The 18150-nt window shown below is 31.3% G+C and overlaps 1 protein-coding gene across 6 annotated transcripts in view; it reads right to left on the reverse strand.

Moving 5' to 3' along the window:
• LOC108778184 (phospholipid scramblase 1) overlaps positions 1-18150 on the reverse strand; it is a 22182-nt gene that overhangs the window by 2511 nt on the left and 1521 nt on the right. For 2 of the 6 annotated variants that reach the window (XM_018545292.1, XM_018545290.1), the window contains exons 2-4: positions 7481-7631; positions 1595-1693; positions 880-1097 (exon numbers count right to left, since the gene is read on the reverse strand). In XM_018545292.1, coding sequence (XP_018400794.1) covers positions 880-1097; positions 1595-1693; positions 7481-7601 — 438 coding nt within the window. In that variant the 5' untranslated portion in view covers positions 7602-7631. Of the gene's footprint in view, positions 1-879; positions 1098-1594; positions 1694-4515; positions 4761-5512; positions 5817-7480; positions 7632-16212; positions 16283-16745; positions 16988-18150 lie in introns of those variants that run through there. The other 4 variants (XM_018545291.1, XM_018545289.1, XM_018545294.1 and 1 more) reach the window with 4 other exon arrangements.

The raw sequence follows: 18150 nt of genomic DNA on the forward strand, positions 1-18150 counted from the left end.
CGTAAATAAACAACTAAATAAATTATTTTTATAAAATTCATAATCATTTTATATTATACGAAAAATTCACCAAATTACTTTATGATTTAATAATTACGCCATAAATTTCTAATTATTTTCTTAATGAATACACGATATATTTTATATTGATTTTTCTTTACTATATTATACTTTACTATATTTGCTATGTTAGAAATAAACTAGATAGAGGAAATTAATATCGTCCTTTCTGTTCAAAGGGTATTAATCGAATCTTTCGACGATGCGGGTACGTTTTCAAGTTTAAAAACTTGACAGATGGCCTGCACGTGTGAAGAAACTGTGGTAGATGTGATACAAAACAGTAGTTCTCATCTCACTTCTAAATTTCGATTTTAAATTTATTATTATTATTGTTATTCGTAATATTATTATTGTTTGCGATATCATCGTGCTTATAATTCAATATAAAATTGTAATTCAAGAAGAGATTATCTATAATTTAAAATATATTTAATAAAAAATTCACATTATGAATAATAATAATAAGTTAATTAAAAGATAAAAGTTATTTTTCTTAAATTTTTTAACTTTTCTTTAGAATTTAAAACATTGGCAATAAATTTAAATATTAAATTACGAAGATAAATTTATGATTTTCTCATTCTTAATCTAAATTCTAAAACTTACCTAAATACATTAAATATTGTAAAATATTCGAAAGTTAAATGTCATAAACAGTAGAAAACTTAATAATTTTTAAAGAGAAAATTTAACGTGTTAAGAATGTCTTTTTGAAGAATATAATAATAAAATATAAAATGTTTTTCTTTCTTAATTGCTAAGATATTTTAGAGATAATTATCACAAACACTAAAGAAATTCTAATAATAAAACTACCTGTAGACAACAAGGACAGCAGCAACCAGTGCATCTGTAGGGTCGAATCATATGAAGAACCTCACGCTGATGTTTATCATAGATGGAGAATTCGCACGAGCGATATTTTCCCATGCACAATCGCCAACAGATTCCTGAATCTTCGACCATATAAAACACTGGCTCGCCCCTACTGTTCGAAATAACGTACTTGTTTTTAGTTTCCCATCCGGTAAAAGCTAAAAAAAGATAACGTATTGTTAAAGCAAAATATAATATATCATATATATCCTTAATGCAATAAAGTATTAATAACACATATGTAATATAGTTAAAATAAAATAAAAAATAGTAAAGTATATAATAGTAAAAGAAAATATTAATATAAAATATATCGTATTCATTAAGTGATAAGAAAATAATTAGAAATTCATGGCGTAATTATTAAATTACAAAGTAATTCGGTGAATTTTTCGTATAATATAAAATGATTATGAATTTTATAGTTATTTGATTACGTTATTATGCGTTATAGAATTATGAGTTTATCATAATACAAATAGACGAGGAGACTATCACGTAAAGCAAACCTAGCTTTGTTTACTCGGGGAATAATCGTTAATTACACTCTCGAGCTTCGCGGATCTGGAAAATATCTATATATGTATATTCGCGCGCGCTGTCTCAAAAAGAGAAGCGTTATACTTATATCATTCTTGGTAAAGCCGAGACTCACCTTGAAGCAACTCAATGCTCTGATTTACGAACAGATAATCAAGGTCCATAAGGTATTCCAAGCCGGGTGGATATGTCATATTCGGCGGCGACCAACCACCTAAAAGCATTCAAGTGCAATATTTAATAAACGTTCAGTTAATTCAACGTGCTGTTTCTTGCTTATATAAATGGTATAATATAAATTCTCTCTCTCTCTCTCTACGCACGCACGCATACATATACATACATATACATACAGGTTGTTTCATAATTTACCTGATAGATTTCGTAGACAAGTAGAGCGGACTAAACTGAGACGGAAAATCTTGTACCATTTTACAATTTTTGCAACATTAATATCTCGTTAACTATTGCGAAAATTGATAAAATGATACAGGATTTTTCGTCTCAGTTTAGTTCGCCCTATTTGTCCACTAAATCTGTCAAGTGAATTATGAGACACTCTCTATACACTCAACAGCATCACTTATCCTGTCCCCCAAAAATAGACAAAAAAGTGTAACTTTGTCAAAAATGATCGTTAAAAAATTTGTAAAAAAGCACTCTAAAGCTTGAAATCTCTACCTTCGAAAATGGTAATTGATATTTCGATTTAATTAATTCTTTATGAAGTTATGCGGACACAAATGAAAGTGCGTCAAATCTAAAAAATTTTTACTAAATTTAAGAAGTTCCATGACGTGAATTAAAAATCGCATAAAAATTTTGTTTACAGCATTCGAAAGCGTTAACTTTCAACTTTAATTTTCTTTTTTGTTGAACATTTGTTGTACGTTTTTTTTTCACCGAGTTAATCAATATTAAAATAAAAAGGACTACTTTTGCTTCAATGTTGAATAACTCGGTGAACAAAAATTGTACAGAGCTCAACAAAAAAACAAACTAAAGGTAAAGATTCACGTTTTTGAATGCTGTAAACTGCATTTGTGCACAATTTTTAGTTCGCGTCGTGGAACTTCTCAAATTTCGTAACAAATTTTGAGGTTTAACGCATCTTCACTTTATATGTTTATATATAACTTCATGAAATACCAGTAATACCGTTTTTTGAAATACCGGTATGAAAAGTAAAGGTTTCAAGCTTGAAAATGGTTTTTTTTAAATATCTCGATACGATGATTCTTGTCGAAGTTATTTTATTTTGAAGTTTGCCTGTAGTTTTTTAACAAAATTAGAGTCATTTAATATGTCAGAAAAAAGGATTTTTATTTCAACGTTGAATAACTCGGTAAAAAAAATCGTACAGAGTTCAATAAAAAAGAAAATTAAAGGTAAAGGTTCACGTTTTCGAATGTTGTAAACCAAATTTTTATGCGATTTTTAATTCACGTCATGGAACTTTTTAAAGTTAGTAAAAATTTTTGAGATTTGACGCACTTTCATTTGTGTCCGCATAACTTCGTAAAGAATTAATTAAATCGAAATATGAATTATCATTTTCGGAAGAAGAGATTTGAAACAATTTTTTACAAATTTTTTAATGATTATTTTTGACGAAGTTACACTCTTTTGAAATTTGCCTATTTTTGAGGGGCAGGATAAGTGATGCTTTCATTTTGCTGTTGAGTGTATATACTATATATATGTACATATATATATGTGTGTGTTATGTACAATATATAATAAATACAATAGAAATTTCTTGTATATATAAACATTAAATATAGTCCTGGCAATGAGTCATCGAAAGAAAATCAACACAAGTATACAATATTATTATAAATACATTAACAGGACCATTTACGACAATCTTTTTTATTAAATTAATATCTTAGAAGTGTTTTACGGAGATGAAAGTAAAGTCGCTTAATATGAGGTACCATTTTTTTAAAGACTTGTAATTTATTTAATTTGCAACCTTAACTTCTATTTTTATATCAAAATTTTATAGGAAATATATTTTAGATTTACTATAAAAAAAAAAGTTAGCGATCGATAGTAGCTATATTTTGTTATATGTGAAATTTGTTATAAAAAATGCCGATTTTGCTCATTCAAAAAATCTCTCATTCCTAATATGAGACGTATAAGGGTTTCCGTATATGAGATGGTATCTCATAATAGGAAACCGAAGGAAAAATAAAGAAAAGTTTCATGCCCTCGCCTTTATTACACAAAAATAAGAACAAAAATTAAATTATACATTGTAATTATATAATTTTTTTATGACTTGTGTTTGACTTTGTCATTTCAAAACATAGAAAATAAAAAATCTTCAGATTAGGAATCAATCACAACATATCAGACTTATACACTTAATAAAAAGTATTTTGTAAAACTTTTTAAGAAAAAGATAGCGCAGATAACGCGCTTATAAGCATAGGTTAGATTATCTCATATTACGAGCTCCATGCTTTGCGGCTTCATGATCACCAAATCTAATTTTTACAATTAAATACATCATCATATCTGGCATTTTTCTATTAATACGATCTTACTCTATCAATGCACGCAGACTTTATTACTAAATATTTATTTATTATACAATAAAACAAGGTTTGAAGACTAACTTCAATAAAACAATTCGACAACATTCAATTTCAGAAATCTTTTCACAACTAGTATCATCTAGATCTAATAATGAGTTTTCTACTAAATATGTTTTACTCTATCAGTAATAAGTTCATAATAAAACCAATCACATGCGCTTATTAGTTTATCAGAAATCCCGCTATCTCATATTAGGAACCTAATAGGCGACTATACCCTAATATAAATAGTGCAAGTAATATATATGTATTTTATAATTTTATAATTCACAATGAGATTTTTTTCTTAATGTGTAGATATCTACTACTTCTCTCTAAATTATAAAGTTAATTCTCAGTAAGTAAAATAATATATGTATATATACAAAATGCTCCGCAATAGCTGTATAACAAAATCGCGAAATATATGTTCACAGAAAGAATTCTGCACCTCTGTTCCTCCTCCGTCAGAAATCTGGTATATCCTTTCTTCTTGGATTTGTAATAACGCGCTAATGTGCTTTGAAACAGTGTTCTTAGTCGTTTGCGAATCCGCTCCAGCTTGATTTTCCACGAAGTCTCAAAGTATTCGGATTCCGTCGCACACGTAGAATGCCGCATGTTTCAATATTATTTCTCGTAGAAATTATACTTTATTAACGTGACACATACTTTTGTCAAACAAACTGAAATATTTTTATCACTGTACTACATCATTCTTCACTGTTTCATCACAATTATCACATAATCTTAGAGAGATATATATAAACGTTTGTGTAAATAAAGATTAAAGACTAATAATTATCTCTAAACTATAGAAAAAAATACGTTTTGTTTAAAGAAAATCATCGTTCGCGCGAATCAGTAGCTTCGAAAACTTTTGCTTGAGGTTCTTGTCACTTTTTCAATTTCCGTTTAAAAACTTTCGTTGGTAGATCCGTAGGTTTTTCCGAGAAGTTTCTACACTTATCCTCAAACTCTCAGATTTCACCGTTTTCTAAAATTCTTATCAATATTGTTCATCATCTGCTATTGTTGTTGATCTCACGAAAATAACTGTTGTGTCGATCCAAGATGTTCACTAGTAACGTTCGTGAATTGTTACAATTATTTTCCGTTATCTACCCTCCTCAAGACGCAGGAGATAAAACTTTTTCCGCGAGTTTTCTCTGGTTTGGATTTTCCCTTTTTTTAATTTATCGTTAAATATGGAAAGTAATGCGATATATCAAAGCTATATCGTAGATATTTAATGCCGCATACTTATTTTCGACAAAATTAATATATTATGAAAAAAATATTTTTTTAATTATTATAACTCTAAGAAAACTATCCACACCAAGAAAATCAAAGAGATTATTCAATTCAAGAACTTTATTTATCAGAAGAATTCTAGCAATTCGATCTGTGTGTTTATATATATATCATAGATTCAACTTATCATTTACATTCCTCTTCGAGATTTTCAGTTCTTCAGATCTTGCTTATGTGTTCGATTTCTCGATTTAAAATTTGAATCTTCGTTTTTTCCTCTTTTCTTCTTCCATCTTCTCTCTAATATTTCCCTTCTTTTTTCACGTCTAATCAAGTAAAAGGCAAACGATATACTGATAGACTCTAGAATGATCACTCCGCGGTGTTGTCACGTCGCGTTGCTTATCAGAACATTTCAAAATTCGAATACATAACAGAATAATCTATTTATCTCGTATCTCGGAGAGCAACAACACGGCGATGTACCTACGAAGTCCGGCGTCATCGTATAAATACAAGTGATATCGTTGAATACAACTGTTTAGATGATACGCGGCGGCCATCGAGGACGGTCATTATCTACTTTATACTAATCGTCACTCCCGGCAAACGGTGAGCAACTATTATTGGGAGATACCGTACCGTGGATCGTCCTTCTGCATAGATCGCATGATCGGGAAACGCCAGAGTTCGAATTTCCGTGGCGAGCCACAATTACGCTCGATAGAAGCAATACTTGGATTATGATTATCAATGTGGAGGATCACGAATGTCCTCGTGTCTATCGTAATTATAAAACAGCACAATCGTGAAACAGACGCATTTCGTGCTAATAGCACGTTTAGGTCGATATTGTATAATTATCAATTAAAAATAATTGTTCTTAATTGTTAAAAATAATTATAATTTAATTGCAGTGTTAAAATGCTCTCTCTCTCTCTCTCTCTCTCTCTCTCTCTCTCTAATTTAATTATAATTGTATATTTAGTATCTTCATATTTTGATAGTCTTTTAAAGTAGCGTCAATCACGATAGATAACTGATCCTTAATGTTAAGGATCCTCCTTTTATCTATCGTAGTTTATCCTGCCGTTTTATTAGTGATCCAAAAAGGGCGGTGAAAATGCTAATCCCGTTAATGTAAGTGAACTTTGTGAATGTAACTGCCCTGGAGAATTATCGGGTCAACTAAATTTTCTTCTTCATCTAGATTCGAGGCGACCTCGGAGGCGACGAGAAAAGAGTAGAGAAATGCGGTAATCAGGTCGAATTAACTACCGCCGTCTCGTGGCTGACTTTAAATATTAGCAAGTCAAGTAGATTTTTATTGTCTCGTACACACTTCAACCGTAGTTACAACTAAGAATTTAATCTAGCAGAGGATCTAAAACGCGCATACAGGTGAATCTCTATTATTATAAAAGCAAAACAAAGAGATTGAAAATACGAAATGAATTAATTTATTTTAAGGTATTTCGAATTATTCTTGTCTTTTCTCTTTTGTGTGAAATAAAGTTAAAGACGGAACGATGTCGCTTCCAATTCAATTAGATCGTTCCTCATGAATTAATGGACATTATTAACCAGAAAAATTCATATGTCTGTATTCATAGTAGCTATTCTCACGCTAAATTCGTTCACTACAATAATTATATTAAAAAAAAAAATTGTTTTACATAAAGTATTATCTACATGCAATTGCATAATATAATAAATTTTAATAACAAAATAATACATGTATATTCTATTAAATATCATTATTAAATATTTAATTATTCAAAATATTTACATGTTTTCGATTTAACTTCGCTAATTTTATGTATACATGCAGCAACTTTTAATATGCATTAATTTATAGTGTAATGTAAGTGACCGCACATTTGCTATGTAGGTATACAAGATCGTCGTAAGTACAGTCTTAAGATGTCATAAAACCAATCACAGAGCCGTGTTAGCATTTTAAAACATTATTTAAGACGGTCTTGAAATAGAGAAAGAACGGACTGTGAATATTGTGAATACACTCGTAAAATCATCATTATGTGTCTTGCGGTTTAGAGCCTCGCACGTTCGATGTGCGGATGTGTCCAGATGCAGTGTCGGTTTTCTTAGCGCGTGCTGAAGCACAGCTTGAATCTTAAGAATAACGTCTGCTCTTTTACCTGGCGGTGACGTCGGCGCATCTGGTTGCGGCGGCGGAGCTGTTACGATCGGCTGCGGTGGCTGCATTCCCGCCCCGAATGGCGGGGGATACGATGCATAGTACTTTTGATGATCGATCATTCTTCTACTTCCGGCTTACCCTCGTTTCTCCTGTGAACAAAGCAACAAAACCGGCAGGGTCAAGCTTCCAATGTATTGTGCAAGACTGTTTCGAAAGTCTAGGAAAGAAAGAGAAATGAAGCCCAGAGGCGAGAGCGAAAGGCAGTCGTGCATATATATTTTATGATAAAAAATATAAAAAGATATTAACACGCGTAAGAGTGAATAATTCGATATCTCTAATTCAAATTCTTCTCAGCTTAAGAAATACAGAGAAAACTATGTATACTCTGGGAAAAATGTCATGAATGTAAGTAGATACTTTAAAAGAGAGTTTTACAAGTTAAATTTAATTTAATTTACTGGTAATTTCCTTTTCACATGAAATTTGCTGACTTTTTTGATAGCGTAACCATTAACAATATAAGTTAATAATAAAATATGGCTGTTATATAATGTGTTATATAAAATATGTATATTTGATATAAATAACAACAAGATTTTTAATTTCTATTTTTAGATTAAATTTTGTTTAAATTAATTTATAACAAATCCTGTATATAATTTCTCTTGGATGTTGATAGGTTCAGAAAATTCTATCGATAGTTTATACAATAGTTTTCCGTTAAGACTGACTGTATTATTACGATCGATTTGTTGTGAACATTAAATATAAATAATAATTTGTGTTGAAAGAAATACGCGTTTGCGTCTCTCCTACCGACGGAGAGAATCCGAGGTGAATTATATTAGTTCTGAAACGAGTCGACCGATGACGGAAGCTGGCTTGCTCGTGTGCTTATGATACCAGCTCGTATATATGTATGATACTGTTTACGTTATGTTGAAATTGTTGGGTCATTGTCCCCGCGCATCGACGCTCGCGGTATTCGCTTCGTAAAGGTCATTGTAACGCGTGTACGCACATAATTCGCGTGCATGTGCATAGTATGTGAGAAATAAAAGAAGACCCGCAGCGATAATACTTTTTCTCTTTTCTCTGATAATTATCCTTTGTTCCGCGATCATGGCCTGCCTAAATCGATAGCAGCAGTTATCAAATATGACCGTAAACACTGTTTGGAAATTTCCTTGATTTCTGCGGAAACGCAAATTTCCTTATCGCGCTGAATGTATAAATGCTTTCTTAATTAAAACGATCGATTCGATGAAAGAGAAATTCTCTTGCACAATTATTCTTTCCATCCTTCTTATAATTCGCGATTTCTGTCACGCATGATTCAAAGGAATTGACATACGAAATTTTCAGAATTATCGCGTAATCACGTTTCTTTGTTTCAACTAGATTCTTATAAAATTAAATTATATAATTCTCGCAAATTTATTTTAGAGATTTATATTTAATATCTACATTATATATACATATATTGTGCGTGCGTGCATGCGTGCGCGCGCATATATCACGCACGCACGCACACATATATACAGTGGTGGTAGAAATAATACACTGCAGATAAATCGTTTATCTGCAAAAAAGATAGAAAAAAAATATTCAGATCAATTATTATGTGTAGAGGTAATACTTTGAGGCTTTGCATTTTTTTTATTAAAAAATTAATAATTTTTCAAGTCATACGATCATTAATAAATTGAAAATTTCAAGAACTCTTTTATATAACAATAATGCGTTAAACAGGGCGAAGTAAGAGTCAAATTATAATTAAAAATCTAAATAACTCTGATAATTTATTCTATCGTCCCGACGAAACGCCAAAAATTACGTGATATTCTTCGCAATATATTAGAATAAATTATCAGAGTTATTTAAGGCCGATTGTTTCATCTTTCGGTAAAATTTACCTGTTAAGTAAATCTGGCAATCCGCGCACATGATTGAGTAATCTTGCTATTTACCTAACAGGTAAACTTTACCAAAAGATGGAACAGACAGTCCTTAGATTTTTAATTGTAATTTGACTCTTACTTCGCCCTGTTTAACGTATTGATTATTGTACAATCATGAAATATTTAGTCTTAGAAAATTTTTGACAAAAAGTTATTGACAAAAATAATAAGTACAATTGCACTATGAAATATATTGCACAATAGAAAACCATTTAAAACATATTCAAAAAACTAAATCTTGTTTTTCTGACTAATATTTAGTCGCGTAGCCCTTATTTCGCAAAATTGCTTGACATCGGCGGCTTATTGAATCTACTAAGCGCTCGCATATTGATTTCGATGTGTTGTACCACGCTTTCTGAGTTTCTTGCCATAATTGAGTTTTATTTTTAATTTTCTCCTTTGGGACTGCCTTTTTTACTTCATGCCACAAGTTTTTGATGGGATTTAAATCAGGAGATTGTGCTGGTCATTTTATCACAGAGACTTTTTATTATCTTTAAACCACGTTTTTACAAGTTTTGACGAATGTTTTGGATCATTATCTTGTTGAAAAGTCCATATCAGTGACATATTCTCCTTAGCATAGGATAACATGATATCATTTAAAATGTCACGAAAAAATCTCTTTTGTCATTATTTCCTTGATCCAATACAGTGGACCGACACCATTGTAGGAGAAGCATCCCCAAACCATGATATTTCCTCCGCTAAACTTTATTGTCTTTTTGGTGAATTTAGGATTGAATGCAGCATTTGAAGGCCTCCACACAGTTAATGCACCATCAGATCCGTACAAATTAATCTTTAATTGTTTCGTCACTCCAAAGAATATTTCTCCACTGCTTCTCTCTCTCTTCACCAACAGTTTTTAAATATTTATTACAAAAGTTAAAAGATCTCTAATACTCTTCTTACTCAACTTTTCTTGGTGTTCTAGCACACAATTTAGCATCTTGTAGTCTTTGACGAATTGTTCTTGCTGATATCGATGCATTAGTTTGCTCCTTCAGTGTAAAAGAACTCACAAAGAAATTGGCTTTGCATTTCCGAAGTAGTAGCCAGTCTTTAGTTGTTTTTCGAGATCTCCCTCGCAATTCTATAGACTGCTGTGCTTTTAAGGCGTTAGCAATCATATTTTTAGATCGTTCTATCAATTTAGATATTTTCGCGAAAGATTTTCCATTTTTATAAAGATTTTTTGTCAATCTTTTCTTCTCATCTGTACAATGTTCGATCTACCTATTTTTCATCAACTGTAAATAAGATTTATCACAAAATAATGTTGGTAAATACTAAATTAAACATAGATTTATAATCTCTGACAATATAAAAGTGTCCAACAAAAATTTAATAATATGGAGAAAACAGCTTGTACCTATTATTTCTGCCGAAATCACTTTCTTTGAAAAACGTCTGTACTTACTTAATTCTAGAGATTAATTGAGATTATTACAAAGGTAATCTGACATAGCATTAACACATATGTTTGCAAATTGAAAAAGAACAACAAATGAGTTAGTGTACCAATTATTTCTGCCACCACTGTATAATATAAATATTGTATATATACAATATATATATATATATATAAATTTATACTTTTACGTAAAAAATAAAATTATATGTAATCCGGATTTATAATGCAAAATAATAATTAAGCTTAAAAAAGGAATCGGTGCGCGGTAAGAAGTTTGCAGTTCTATAACAGGAATTAAGCATTTCCCGCACCGATTTCAAACGCGAAACTTTTTAAATTTTGATTAAAATTGCTATAATAAATATGCGCAAAGTATTATGACTTAGAATTTAAAAGTTAGAATATTTAAATAGAATCTATGAATTATATAGAATTTATTTAATTGTATCCCAATTACATTTTTTCTATGTTTATAGAGTCTCATTAATCGATTATATATACATATAATTATGAGTTATTTTATAAGAGATTTTAACAAAGTATTGCTGTAGAACTTATGACACTCAAATAATCGTTTTAAAATGCTTAAAACGGACGTGATGACCATTATCAGTATCTTGTCACGAAACAGCTGACAGAGTTACAAAGAATTTATTCGGTAACAAAAATATTCCAATATCAATTAATAAACCTATCTGTTATTTGAAATATTCATTCGAAGTCCACGTATTAAAATTAAATATTGTAAATACATCTAATACAATTATATTATACAATATAACTAGAAAATATGGTCAAATTTTGAGAGCATATTTCTCACATTTAGAAAATGAAGACGTGTTATATGAACATAAGTCCGGAAACGCTTCCTTGTCGAGTTATTTCGGAAACACTGTCGAATTACAACAATAAAGTGAGTCGGATGTGTGCGTGTGTTTTCCAAACATTCCAATAAAAACAAACTATCACATGCATCCGTACAATGTAAACAGATTATTAGAAAAAGAGCTCTAACAAGAAAGTGAAGTATTTCCGGACCTATATAACATGTTTTCTAGGTATGAGATATACGCGCTTCCAAAATTTCGATGTATCTTTTAATTATATCATGAATAATATGTACTAAAGATTATGCATATTAATAGTAAAATATATATGTAGGTAAAATTATATTCACACACACACACACACACACACACATTAATCAGTTATTTCTCTGATGTATTAAAATAAAAATTTACAAATACATGAAATAGAATATTTCAGGTGTTTTTTGCTTTAGACGCTATTTTTGCGTTGGAATTATAACGGAATTCCATTGCATCTCGCGAATCGCCAGAGCAAGACGAAATCACCGACCGCCTACGTCACTGAACGTGCCCCATGTGAATATTATATCGGATTGTACTACTTTTTAACAGCCTTGAATGAAGGTTTTATGAAGCCCAATTGACAGTTTCCTCGTACGTTCGTTTTGGCCTCGATTTTTTATCACTACAATTTTTACAAGGTGTCGCACGCTTGCATTTGGGGCTCGCATATCGGATCCTCGATATCTGATATGACTTCCGTAGAGTTGTTCGAGCGTGAATAATTATTCAAAGAATTTTTCAATTCTCTATAAACCAGAAATATTCTAAATCTTAAATTCAAAGCACGGAATTCGAAAATTTCACATTATCTAAAATCCTAACTTCTCTAAATCGTACATTCCAAATTGCATATCTTAATTAATAAATTCTAGACCTCAAATTTAAAGAATTAAACTTTTTTCGGGATTGTAAATTTTAAAAAGAATTTAACTTTTCAAATCTAAAATAAAATGAAATGTGATATACAAGATATGAACAGATACAAATAGAAACAAGTGATAAAAGAGAAGTATAAATTGTATCTTTGATTCTTTTAAGTTCAGTGATATTTTTCTTTATATATTTGATTCTTTCAAAAAAAATGCAAATGTCAAAGTATTATAGATGCAGTAAATATATATTATGCAACACTTCACCTTTTGACCCTTTAAAACCTTGTCGCTTTGATTGAGATAACGTATATTGGTTTTTACATACCTAAATGAAATCATATAGAAAAAGATAAAAAACGCATATTTTATACAAAACTATTTTCAGCAGTCAAATCTTGTTGATTGATCCATAAATATCTAAAGAAATATACAGTTCTTTAAATTAAATGATTGATTTTTGTATATAATTTTAATTGTTATTAGTCTACATATATATGTATTATTTTTCTCATGTATACATCATTTGCTACAAACAATACAATTTAAAAAATGAACATTTTCCAGAAAATAAACTACAATATTTTGAATCATTATAAAATTTTAGAATATTAGTTTTTAAATGCGCAATTTTTTTTATAATAACCGATTGTAGAAGTATAATTTTGTTTTGTTTTTCTTTTTATGTACGTTTCCTTTCTGCAGGCAATTAAAATATGACAATTTTTTTAGTTATTGATAACAAATGAGTGATATGACGTGTGTATTTCAAATTCTAAATTTATACCATTCTGAAGTTTTCTTACAATAGAAAAACTTGCATAGTGTAACATAAATAGAACTCGTATATAAAGCGCGTGTTGCATGATTTCTCCGCGTAAGTCCTGATATTAGTTTTAAGGGTAACAATGACAGACAATGCTCTTCATTTTATTCAGCATAAAGCGCCATTTGAACAAACGCTCTCTATCATTGCATTGACACGCGTGGGACACGTGTCCCTCTAGTACGCAATGTCGACCGAGATTATAAGCGTCGAATATCGAAAAACCACTCGATTCGAACGCAGATTCGTGACTCATGCCCTTTTTGAAATGCACCGTCCGATCTCGCTGCATTGTCAACCCCTCTTAAAAGTCACCTTCAACTCTTCCGACGGCATCTATCGATCGTCGTTTGAATGTGACCCCGTAAACTATTACCTCACCTACTCTCGTTGTCAATGAATGAACGCCTCGATAATGTTCTCGCGCGTATCTGTAATTGGAATCCGCGAGAAAGAGAGAGAGAGACAGAGGGAGATACGAATCGCAATTGTGAGCCGGAAATAGGAATGCGCTGAATGCGTCCAAGCTATGAAATGTGTGTCGAAACATACACGAAAAAAGAAAGACAAAATTCCTGTAGTAGCCAAATGCATTTTAAGAGTATTTCTCAATCATTTTCTTCACGCTTGCTAAATGAGAATAATACTGCAAGTCTTGTCACGGTACGCAGTTCAATTACGTTTATTTACGAACGATTATGTAATGATGAACTTGGTTACACTCGTATTACATTGAATTAGATACATTAAAGGCTGCTTTATATTATAAAATATCTAAATACTAAATATAATATTAAATATAATTAATTTTGACACAATAAAATAATATATGTTATATCCTGTTAAATGACGTGACAATATATTATATTATTTAACTCTGCTGATTTTTTGGGTCTATTTAATCTTAAATATAATTTGTTAAATTAATAAAAAATAATCAAAAATACCAATATGAGCCGACAATGGATGATAATGTGTATAATTATAATATTTCTTTATTGTGTAATTGGATATACGTTTCGATCTCTGCTTGAGATCCTCTTCAGATGGAAAGTTAAAATATTAAATGATGTCATAAAATTTGAAGAATTAAATACGCAATAAGTAACATTGTCCAATAGTCTAATCTCGTTCACTAAAGTGCTCAATTTACTAAAAAATTATTATCAATAATTATTTTCAATACATAAAACATTAATATAAGCATTCTTTCAAAAAATATTCTTAAAAAATTCACTCACATGAAGACGAGTTAACATTTAGACTGGTGGAAACGTCGCTACATATTAAATCCATTTAGTTATTCCGCAAACTATTCATTAGAAATACAATAATAATTGATAAAAATATCTTTTACAGCAATAATTACAAAACTCTTTAGAAAAATTATATAAACTTACATGGATTGTTAAAACACAACATACATATATTGAAGTAATAAAGTGGAATGTGAGACAAGAGAAAACAAGAAACTTATCGCAAAGTCAAAATAATAAATAACAAATATAAGATGCAAGTTTTAAAATTAATATTTTATTTAAAAAAGTTTTCTCTAATATAAGATCTTTTTTCTGTTAGAATTTTGTATTTGTTAGAACTTTTTCATTATATTGACCTAAATATATAATATTGTATAATAAATTTGAATCAGAGTAATCGTTTAAAATATTTAGTTGCTATCACATTTAGCTATATTAATTTCATATATAACAGCTCTTATATATTGTACTGATCTAGTGTAATGCAGATGAACGCTATAATTTAAAATTCTTGCAACTGCGGTAAAGAGATTTCAATGGATCCTCATGAAAATGAGCAAATGAAACACTCTTGCTTTTATCTCGTTTTCATTTCAGCACGAAAGAAAAAAGAATTCACTCTCAAACGAAATACTGTAGAAGAGATTTATGGATACACGTCTAAAATTTCTGGAAGGCTTTTGATAATGCTTGTTCGTCTTCGATGTCGCTTATTCAGTAAAAAGAAGAACCCCGAGCAGCCGCCTCTCGACCACCGGCTCACAGTGGTCGAGCAAAGTGTGTGATGCATTGCTAAGTTATGTACACTTTCATCGGCGATGATGTCATCCGTTTCTCGTGTGTGTGTGCTTATACTATGTGCATGTGAAGAGAGACTGCGTCTGCATACCGCAAGGTCGCGGGACCGGACCAGGGCCGGCATTATTTCGCTGCCCCGAGCAACCAAATTCTTCCCTTTCCATTGATCCCATTGTATACGAGTCTACCGCTATTCGTCAGCGTTCATTCACTCGTAAAATTTTACGCTTTCCTTTCATGGCGGATACTCTGGGACTTTAAAACGAGTCACCGCAGTTGTATTTTCCTATTACTCCTTATATAGTTCGCGACCCGGAAAAAAAAGAATCTTTTAAAATCCATTGTTCAAAATTTACGAGCGGAAGTGTATCTTACTTCACCGATCTGTTATTTTAATGTCACGATTATTCCGATTGACCCAACTCGATATTTCGAGAAACACGTTCTCGTAAAAAAAAAAACTAACGAGAATGTCACCTGTAAAGGTGCAGTTGGAAGTCACACGTATCTTTGCCTTCACGATGTAGAGACTGTTCTGAATACACACGATCACACACACATATTTATGAAACCAAAGAACTATATATATGATATAGCCACGGTAGTAACGTGTACTTCCGGCTTTCAGGTGAGAGGAGACTAAAGCAAAAGAAAGAGATACATATATACGATACTCTCGAACGTCTCTTCGGCACGATCTATAATTATCGACGGTATTTTACCGATATTAATAAATATATCTGCAGCGTAGAGTCAAAGAGTCTTGCAGAATCAAAGCTCACGAACTGACTGATCGACAACGTTAGAGTTTCTCATAAAAAAACGTACTGACGTCATGCACTAATCAAGTCACGAGATCTTGTTTACAGCGAGCGACAATTCTCAGATTTCTATAAAAACGATGTTTTTAAAAATAGTCATTTTTATTCTACCCTGATAGAGACTCTTTTGTGTCCACATCGAATTGATTAAAGAATCTCTTCGAGCCGAGATTAATTAAAATTACGATTGAAAGCGCCAACTAACATTAAGATCTAGCTGAAAAATAAAAATAGAATTTTGGTACATATATATATATATACATGTCATCTTACGCATGTTATAAATAAAAACTTGTAATTTAAGATACGCAGCTATACGTAGTCGTGAATAAACATTCGTCGTTATAAATGCGACAATAATTGGATAATGCGAGAATACTTATCACAATGCTGGCGGGAAGCGCCTGCGATTAGAGAGTGATTTTCGTACTCACGGCGGAAGAAGAACGAACGGCGTGGTAAAAGCGTCGAAAACACGTGCCCTCGGCTCCTAACCAGCGGAACGAACTAACGGGCAACTGACAAGTAATGGAACAACGGGAAAAGACGAGCTTCGGTTTTGCGTTGCGGCACCAAATGCTTCTAGACTGCCGGGCACCATCGATTTTTCCTGTTTCGCCGGCCAAGGCCGCCGATTTATCCTTATTCAGGATTCGTACTGCGTACATCCGACATACGACGGTACGCGATATCCAATAGGAGAGATTGTTTTCTAGATGACAAGCATCATCGTATGACAAAATATTGTTAGCTATATATTTAGAAAACAAGCTCTTCTCTATTGGATATCGTACCGTCGTACGTCGAATGTTGTACGCAATGTGAATCCTACATTACGATTTATTACACGGCCACGTCCCAATTGCCACACAGCAGACAGTATAATTTAATTATGTATCACGTTACGCATCTAACAAAGAAAAAAATCAATAAAAATTACAGTAAATATAGATGTATAGGATATTTATGACTAATTAATTTTGTGAATATAGCTTTACGGATGTACTAAGTTGCTAGCTTAAAGCCGTAATCACACTACAGACTCCCGACTCAGACTCATAGTGTGATTACAGCTTAAGAATGTATTCGCAAGTAAAAAAAGAGAGATAAAGAAAAAATACTCGATTAGAAGCCGCCTTATTGATTGAAATGTTACATCAGATCGATCTCTATTTCTTTCTCTCTCGTATGACTCCTTTTTGATAGTAAAAAGCGTGTTATCGCGCGACCAAAGATTACGGAAATAGTTCGTTAGCAGCACGCATTCGTCATCAGGAGTAATTCGTAATGCGTGTGAGATGAATCAGCCGGTCGGTAGCGATTATGATAGCGGTATATGCTAAGTAAGAAGAAAGTGATCGCATGTTGCCTGCGATTAGGCTAAAAATACATTCGTCTGTATGTCCAAACTTATCGAAGTAGGACGAATAGACTCGATATGGAGACTTATATACCGCGGTTTATTTGTACCAGGATTGGTAAAGGCTATTTTTTTTTTTGAAGAATAAAACATGACGTCTCTTTTTAAACTTGTCTTTAATGCTTCGCAAACATGCTTTAAACAATATTATAAAAAAAAAGCGTTTAAAACACATTAACATCGATTAAACATATTTTAAATTGTTTAAAATGTATTTAAACATGCTCTTTTACACCAATCCTGATTTCTACTTTGTAATATGCTAGAACAATACGTTTGCATTCATTTATGTCATATCTTACGCAATCAATCTACGATATATATCACAAATAAATACAACATAATGTGAATCTGTTTTCACATTATTTCACAAATAAACTTTTATTGAATTTAATGATAATATGTATATATATATATAT

This window comes from Cyphomyrmex costatus, unplaced genomic scaffold (assembly GCF_001594065.2).
Source record: "Cyphomyrmex costatus isolate MS0001 unplaced genomic scaffold, Ccosl1.0 scaffold494, whole genome shotgun sequence".
Lineage (NCBI taxonomy): Eukaryota > Metazoa > Arthropoda > Insecta > Hymenoptera > Formicidae > Cyphomyrmex > Cyphomyrmex costatus.